Source organism: Oncorhynchus gorbuscha, unplaced genomic scaffold (genome assembly GCF_021184085.1).
Source record: "Oncorhynchus gorbuscha isolate QuinsamMale2020 ecotype Even-year unplaced genomic scaffold, OgorEven_v1.0 Un_scaffold_261:::fragment_2:::debris, whole genome shotgun sequence".
NCBI lineage: Eukaryota > Metazoa > Chordata > Actinopteri > Salmoniformes > Salmonidae > Oncorhynchus > Oncorhynchus gorbuscha.
The window spans coordinates 190826-200000 of NW_025745120.1; the positions used below are offsets into that span (position 1 = coordinate 190826).

At 41.0% G+C, this 9175-nt stretch overlaps 1 protein-coding gene across 1 annotated transcript; it reads left to right on the forward strand.

Annotated features, from left to right (window-relative positions):
• The first annotated feature begins 285 nt into the window (after positions 1–285).
• Positions 286–8102, forward strand: LOC124017499 (zinc finger protein 2-like). Its single transcript, XM_046332710.1, has 2 exons — positions 286–563; positions 6643–8102. The coding sequence occupies exons 1-2, from the start codon at positions 392–394 to the stop codon at positions 7470–7472; spliced, it is 1002 nt and encodes a 333-aa protein (XP_046188666.1). The 5' UTR covers positions 286–391; the 3' UTR covers positions 7473–8102.
• The last annotated feature ends 1073 nt before the right edge of the window (positions 8103–9175 follow it).

Consider the following 9175-nt stretch of genomic DNA (forward strand, 5'->3'; position numbering starts at 1 on the left):
ACAGTAATGTGTGGAGACCAACGTTTTTATTTTTCAATTTCAATTTATTTGAGAAATAGGTAATTATTTAAGAACAGTGCAAAGGTGCCAATATATTTGGCCTCACCTGTATGATAACCACTGTTTGTATTAGCGTGGTTATTGTTGCCCTTTACTACGGGTCTATAGGCTGCCTTACACAGTAGTAAACTCCCATCCAGCTGGCGGCGCCTGTTGTGCATTTCTAAGCCAACCACCCACTAGAATAAAATGCATTTTCTAAAATTCTTTGACTAGAGCACGGAAGTAGGATTTGAGACGACTTGTTTTTATTTTCAACGTTCCCTGTGTGCAGTAAAGAAAGACCCGCTGACAATACTAAATAGGCTACCCAACTCTCATTCGACTGACAATGACTAAACTACAGTTGTTGAGTGTGTTTCTAAATGAGCGCTTAACGGCGGCTGTTGTGGAGATTGTCGGTGCAGTTGAGAAAACGGTAGTGGAGTACCAGGAGGAGAATGATCGGCTACGGAGACTGCTGCGGATCACACCAGAGATACCACTGACGTTATCGAGAATAGGTACGTAGTTATGAACATAGAAATAATAATGAATAGAACGGGCTTGTAACTGATGCGGTTCATGCAATGGGGATGCATTTGTTGTCATGTCATTAGAGTTGATTCAACAAATCACAGCACAGATTGCTGGATATTCTTCCTGCTGTGCTCCTATGTGTACACTCGTAATGGCCGCCATCCAAACATTGTAGCATAATTGACTTGAATAGGGACACCCGTTCTAATCATTCTTATATCTGTGGCTATGTAGACTTTGATCGTGAATCTCAGTAAAGGAGAGTTTAGGAACATTAACACGCATCACTTGCGGTACGGTTTTGTAAGTCGAACGACCTTATCTTTCATATTATCGAGGAATACACGATGTTAAATTGATAACTTTTTATAGGGTTAATGTTTTCAAAAAGCCATATCTCCACGAGGGAGTTATTTTACGCTGGCCCTGGTTGAACCGGGAAAAAACACTGCTCGGTCATTTTGTCGACAATGTAGGATGGTGCATCGTTCAGAAACATACAACATATATTTTCTGTTAAAACAAATGTTTGCGTTTTCTAATTAGTTTTCATTGTGAAGGTAGCTTTTTAAAATTAAAATCAATCACATAATCTTACTAATTAGCCAACAACACATGCTTTAATTATATCACTTATTTTGAGCCGACTTTGCTTGGGCACCTGGGTGAGATTAATCGAACCCCCTCATTGTTACAACGCGTGTTTACGGAAAAGAGACGGAAGACAGAGGCTGCTGTCCAAACACTTAAGACACCCTATCCTAAGGTCCTTGTGTAATGTGATATTGTACCCCCTGGCCCCGCCCCTAGACCCCCTAGTCCAATTGTCCTTTTATATTATTTATATATACAGACACACTTGTGTTCCCACACGTACTTCCTGTATTGATTGGTTGTTAATAGATCTTTTTAGTCATTTCTTCCTCCCTCGCCCTGTAAGTGTATACTCGTCAGACGTCATGAAACGTCATCAGAAGTGTCCACTTAATTTGAGGGCTGAGGGGATAGTAAGGGACATACAGACACTTACAATTTTAACAGCTTTTTTGTTAGTAGAGTATTTAATTGTCTTAAAATACAGTTCAATTTGTTTTTGTAAGTTAAGAAAATTTGTTTTGTTTGTAAATTTACATTTGTGAATATGAAATTTGGCCAAAAGAATAATGAAATGAATTACATAAAATTTGTTTCAGCTTATTTCAGCTTATCAGGGGCGGCAGGGTAGCCTAGTGGTTAGAGCGTTGGACTAGTAACTGAAAGGTTGCAAGTTAGAATCCCCGAGCTGACAAGGTACAAATCTGTCGTTCTGCCCCTGAACAAGGCAGTTAACCCACTGTTCCTGGGCCGTCATTGAAAATAAGAATTTGTTCTTAACTGACTTGCCTAGTAAAGAATCCAAGCAGTACATCTCTCCACAATAGTGTAAAAACTTCATAAATGTGTTGAATTATAAACCTACTGAAGTCTTGCCACAGTTTTCTTATGCCAAAAAAGATGCAACACTGTTTCTGGGTGGTCATTACAAAAGGAGCAATTTGAGTTGATGTTTTCCTTAAACTTCTTCTTATAGTGGTTGGCAGGATAATATTTGACATTTTTTAAAGGAAACTTCCTTAATTTTGTTCACAAGTAGGTATGTGTGTGGCAACATCCAAACTTTTTTCCCAACAGATATTATCAATAAATCCATTCCAATAAGGCATGACAATAATGTATAGATACAACATCCTGCTGAAACAAGGTTCGTATCGCTCTGTTGTTGACTGGACCAAAAGAGAAACAAATCTTTCCTACTGATGAGTCAACAGGGTCAATAGAAGGTAGGCTCTGGGGGTCAGGTCTTTCCTACTGATGAGTCAACAGGGTCAATAGAAGGTAGGCTCTGGGGGTCAGGTCTTTCCTACTGATGAGTCAACAGGGTCAATAGAAGATAGGCTCTGAGGGTCAGGTCTTTCCTACTGATGAGTCAACAGGGTCAATAGAAGATAGGCTCTGAGGGTCAGGTCTTTCCTACTGATGAGTCAACAGGGTCAATAGAAGATAGGCTCTGAGGGTCAGGTCTTTCCTACTGATGAGTCAACAGGGTCAATAGAAGATAGGCTCTGAGGGTCAGGTCTTTCCTACTGATGAGTCAACAGGGTCAATAGAAGATAGGCTCTGAGGGTCAGGTCTTTCCTACTGATGAGTCAACAGGGTCAATAGAAGATAGGCTCTGGGGATCAGGTCTTTCCTACTGATGAGTCAACAGGGTCAATAGAAGATAGGCTCTGGGGGTCAGGTCTTTCCTACTGATGAGTCAACAGGGTCAATAGAAGGTAGACTCTGGGGTTCAGGTCTTGACACGTTCCTGAATAACAAAGCAACACCTGAGGGAATGGCATCTAAAACAATTGCAAAATCTTTAGGTGTTACAGGCACCTTGTAAAGTGATAAGAATTCTTTATAACTATTTTTTTTTAAACACTGCATTTACTATTTGGCTCACGAGAAATAATTTTTAAATGGACCACCCTTGGCCGGGAATTCGTCACTGGTTCATCCCGGGATGATTGTGTTTTCAGCCAGCGGTAGCATGTGGGTGCTTTATATGCGCTAGTCAATTGAGTGAATGTCTACTTATTAAATATAGAATTATTAATATATGCATACTGTACGATGGCTAGCAAATGAATTAGATAACTAGCTACAACTTCTGAAGGAACATTTGTATTTCTACAATTTCCAAAAGATAACCAAACAAAACATTGACTTTTTACGAGGTGTGTTTGTGCCGTCATGTGCATTAGTAGCACAATTTCAAACCAATTTGCATTTGTTTTTTACACTTGTACGTTAATTCTCCGTTGTTTTTAAGTTTTCGCTGACCGTTCTCAGCGGATGTACAATCGTCGCAAATTGAATTATGGCGAGTTTCAGGCCCTGGAGTGAACGTAATTGTAATTGTACACACGCAAACTCGACTAAAAAACGAGCGCTGAGGGGCTTACGTTGCAAACTTCCCTTGCTTGGCTAATGATTTGGACTGTCCGCCAAGATGGCGATGGGGATTCCCCCAAGGGCATAAGGCCCTTGGGATGATGCGTAAGTGGACGAGGGTGTCTTTTACAAGTTTGAAATGCAAGCCAGAGTTGATTACCTGGGATAATTAGGTGATTCTCATAACACCTGTGTGTAAAATATGGGATAATTAGGTGATTCTCATAACACCTGTGTGTAAAATATGGGATAATTAGGTGATTCTCATAACACCTGTGTGTAAAATATGAAATATAAATGGAAGACGGATGCCACAAACGTGTTGTCACTGAAAAAATGCTCTCGGCAGAAATGGTTAAAACAGTGTAGAGGAAGTGTGTGCTTTGCATTCGTGAAATTATTTTGATGTGTTATGAAAGGAGTGGGATTTATGTTTCTAGATCTGTCCCGGAATTGTGAATCGATTCATGTTTAGATGTAGTGTTTGACTGTTTTGGCCTTTACCTTGACCTGGCCAAGATAAAGCAAAGCAGTGCGACAAAAACAACACAGAGTTAGTTACACATGGGATAAAGAAATGTACAGTCAATAACACAATATAAAAAAATCTATATACAGTGTGTGCAAACGTAGTAAGATTAGGGATGTGAGGCAATAAATAGGCCATAGTTGCGAAATAATGACAATTAAGCATTAAAACTGGAGTGATAGATGTGCAAGTAGAGATACTGGGGTGCAAAGGAGAAAAAATAAATAACAATGTGGGGACGAGGTAGTTGGGTGTGCTATTTACAGATGGGCTGTGTACAGGTGCAATGATCGGTAAGCTGCTCTGACAGCTCATGCTTAAAGTTAGTGAGGGAGATATGAATCTTCAGCTATTTATTTATTTATTTTTCAATTAGTTCTAGTCATTGACATGGGTGCACCTCAGCCACGCTCAAGGTCCTAAACGATATCATAACTGACATTGACATTACTGTTCAGCCGTATTCATCGACCTGGCTAAGGCTTTCGACTCTGTCAATCACCACATCCTCATTGGCAGACTCAACAGCCTTGGTTTCTCAAATGACTGCCTCGCCTGGTTCACCAACTACTTCTCAGACAGAGGTCAGTGTGTCAAATCGGAGGGCCTGTTGTCCGGACCTCTGGCAGTCTCTATGGGTGTGCCACAGGGTTCAATTCCCGGGCCAACTCTATTCTCTGTATACATCAATGGTGTCGCTCTCGCTGCTGGTGTATTCTACAAATACCCAGGTGGCTGGTTAGACTGTAAACTCTCCTTCCAGACTCACATTAAACATCTCCAATCCAAATTCAATCCAGAATCGGCTTCCTATTTCCCAACAAAGCATCTTTCACTCACGCTGCCAAACATACCCTCGTAAAATTGACCATCCTACCGATCCTCGACTTCTGCGATGTCATCTATAAAATAGCCTCCAACACTCTACTCAACCAATTGGATGCAGTCTATCACAGTGCCATCCGTTTTGTCACAAAAGCCCCATACACTACCCACCACTGCGACCTGTATGCTCTCATTGGCTGGCCCTCGCTTCACGCTCGTCGCCAAACCCACTTGCTCCAGGTCATCTACAAGTCTCTGCTAGGTAAAGCCCCGCCTTATCTCAGCTCACTGGTCACCATAGCGGCACCCACCCGTAGCACGTGCTCCAGCAGGTATATCTCACTGGTCACCCCCAAAGCCAATTCTTCCTTTGGCCGCCTCTCCTTCCAGTTCTCTGCTGCCAATGACTGGAAAGAACTGCAAAAATCTCTGAAGCTGGAGACTCATATCTCCCTCACTAGCTTTAAGCACCAGCTGTCAGAGCAGCTCACAGATCACTACACCTGTACATAGCTCATCTGTAAATACCCCATCCAACTACCTCATCCCCATACTGTATTTATTTATTTATCTTGTTCCTTTGCACCCCAGTATCTCAACTTGCACATCCTACCATTCCAGTGTTTTAATTGCTATATTGTAATTACTTTGCCACCATGGCCTATTTATTGCCTTACCTCTCTTATCCGACCTCATTTGCACATGCTGTATATAGATTTTCCTACTCTATTATTGACTGTATGTTTGTTTATTCCATGTGTAACTCTGTGTTGTTGTATGTGTCGAACTGCTTTGCTTTATCTTGGCCAGGTCACAGTTTCCAATGAGAACTTGTTCTCAACTGGCCTACCTTGTTAAATAAAGGTTAAATAAATAAATAAAAATATGTAAAGGGATGAATAAGAATATGTACATATAAATATATGGATGAGCGATGGCCATGCGACATAGGCAAGATGCAGTAGATGGTATAGAATACAGTATATACATATGAGATGAGTAATTAAAGTGGTGTTATTTAAAGTGACTAGTGATACCTTTTATTATGTCCATTTATTAAAGTGGCCAGAGGTTTGAGTCTGTATGTTGGCAGCAGCCTCTCTGTTAGTGATGGCTGTTTAACAGTCTTGAGATCGAAGCTGTTTTTCAGTCTCTCGGTCCCTGCTTTGATGCACCTGTACTGACCTCGCCTTCTGGATGATAGCGGGGTGAACAGGCAGTGGCTCGGGTGGTTGTTGTCCTTGATGATCTTTGTTGTATTTTGAGGCTTAAAATCAAAGCTAAGACGTTTTGTGATTGGATTTGCAGTATGTATTTAGTTTGAGATGTAAGCTAGCAACTTTACGACTGTTTCGTTTGGATGAACAAAACGGTTGCTTAGCAACCAGTTACTGGCATGTTCTCTGGAGAGAAAAAAAAAGAAGTGAGTTCCAATATTTGCATAATCGTTGTGATTGGAGGATAGCTGTGAGGGTTGCTGAATCAGGATTAAATACTCTGTTCTCCTCGAGCTCGTTAATGATAGAATGTTCATATTGGAAGATGGCAGAAAGGCCAGTCTTTTTGGAAAATGACATGGAGTACAGGGAGTGGAATGTTGGATAAATAAACTGGTACCTAGTCTCTGTCTAGAAGCTGGCCATAGCTATCTGTATAGATATCTGTATAGCTGTATAGATCATAGACATCTTGAATTCATCTGTTTGATTCAAATTTCTGCTCCTTCCCTCCAGACTCCCTGCAGATCTCTCTTGCTGACTCTGAAGAGGAGGTTCACCCTGAGCAGCAGCACTGTGAGCAGGAGTGGAGCCCCAGTCTGGAGCAGGAGGACCCAGAGACCACACAGATTAAAGAGAAACAGGAGGAAGTCAGGACCAGTCAGGAGGAAGAGCAGCTTCAAGGTCTGGAGCCTGATATCATAGAGTTCGATTTCACTCCTTCAGGTGTGAAAAGTGAATGTGATCTGGAGGACCCACTTTGGTCCTTGACTCTTCCGCAAACACAAACTGTGAAGGGCAGAGAGAGAGACTCTAAACCAGTGAATCTCACACCTTTTGTCACTGTGACCCACCTAAAGTGTCTTGACATTCCCTGTGACCCTCCAGATAATCAGAACATTGCCTGCAGCCGCAGCTCAGCTGTAAGCAGAAACCCAGTAGGACTTGACAGCAGCCCACCATTGGATCTGAACACAATAATGGGGGAAACCTGCACATGGCCCTTTTGTGGCAAGACCTTCAAACAAAAAGGACATCTGTCCAGGCACATGAGGGTTCACACAGGAGAGAAACCGTTTAGTTGTGGTGACTGTGGGAAAAGCTTCAGTCAGAAGGGGACCCTAACCATGCATAAACTGACTCACACAGGAGAGAAACCGTTTAGATGTTTTTTTTGCAGTAAAAGCTTCAGCCAGAAAGGGGACCTAATGAGACACATACTGACTCACACGGGAGAGAAACCATTTAGCTGTGGTGACTGCGGTAAAGGCTTCATTCGCAAGGAGCACCTAACTGCACATTTACAGACTCACACAGGAGAAGTGTCGGTCTCAAGCAGAACCTAACCATGCAGAAACTGTCTAAACCGTTTAGCTGTGGTGACTGTGGGAAAAGCTTCGGTGTCAAGGGGAACCTAACTGTTGACATAGAGACACAGGATGATACACTGTTATTTGTGGTGACTGTGGGAAATGCTTCAATCATAAGATGGACCTAAGGAGGCATAAACTGACTTAGTGCATTTGGAAAGTATTCAGACCCCTTGACTTTTTCAACATTTTCTTACATTACAGCCTTATTCTAGATTTGATTAAATAAAAAATGCCCTCATCAATCTACACACAATACTCCATATTGACAGTGAAAACTGTTTTTTATCATTTTTTTCACATATTTTTAAATAACTTATTTACATAAGTATTCAGACCCTTTGCTATATGATTATAAAATTGAGTTTGGGTGCATCCTTTTTCCAATGATCATCCTTGATGTTTCTGCAACTTGATTGGAATCCACCTTTGGAAAATTCAGTTGACAAGACATGTTCTGTCAGCTGATGAGGAAGGAATATGCAAAGATGTGGACAACTTGTAGGAAGGGAGGATCATTCACACTGAGGGTTTCATATAGAAGTATATAAAAGCAAGTTGTGTGTTTTTCAACATTTTATGTGAATAAAGTTTGATTCCATTCAATTGATGATATAATGATTAAACAGTGAATGGTAGGAATGTAGGAAGCTCGCCAGTCTGCTGTTCTGTCTGATGTTTTCAGGTTATTATAAACAGGAATTCATGGGCCTTTTGATTTAGATTGTCTCCCAGCTGATGAGAGAGTGGTTATTGATACAGAATATATCTTCCTTCCATCGGTCCAAAAGTATTTCTCATCCATTTTGAACTAATGCTGCTTATTCATGATATTGTTTTGAATCCATTAGGAAGTAATGATTTAAAATCAACCCCTCGTAAGTACACTTTTGTAGAAGTGCGAACTCGGTTTTAAGTAGACTACAGTGTTTTTCAGTCCCAACTCAATAAAATTATTAGTAAAATCTCCATATAACTGCGTTCTTTAGTTTAGCGCACGCTGTCACATCAATCCCTAACCGTTGCCGTTATCAGGAGTCACCTGTGTTACAATTTCTTATTTTGAAATATATTTTATATGAATTTATTTTATAGTTCAATACAACACGAAGACACAGTGGAATATTGCTGAAGACATACAGCTACAATAGGACAACAATATGATAGTGACGACAACAGGACAGTCAGGTAAGCATTCACAATCTGGTCTTTATCCAGAAGACACAGAAATATGGACCCAGAATCTGTTGGGTCATCAGGAGGGATCAGCCAATCGTGAAGAAGAAAATGTACTACTTTAAAATGGAGATAAGCCACAATGGTGCTGCCCATGCTGTCACCGATACAAAGATGAGTCCTTTATCTAGGGTTTTACACCTGTCACACATTGGAGAAGCATGGAGGTAGATTCTATATAGTTTACACCTGTCACACATTGGAGAAGCATGGAGGTAGATTCTATATAGTTTACACCTGTCACACATTGGAGAAGCATGGAGGTAGATTCTATATAGTTTACACCTGTCACACATTGGAGAAGCATGGAGGTAGATTCTATATAGTTTACACCTGTCACACATTGGGGAAGCATGGAGGTAGATTCTACATAGTTTACACCTGTCACACATTGGAGAAACATGGAGGTAGATTCTAAATAGTTTACACCTGTCACACATTGG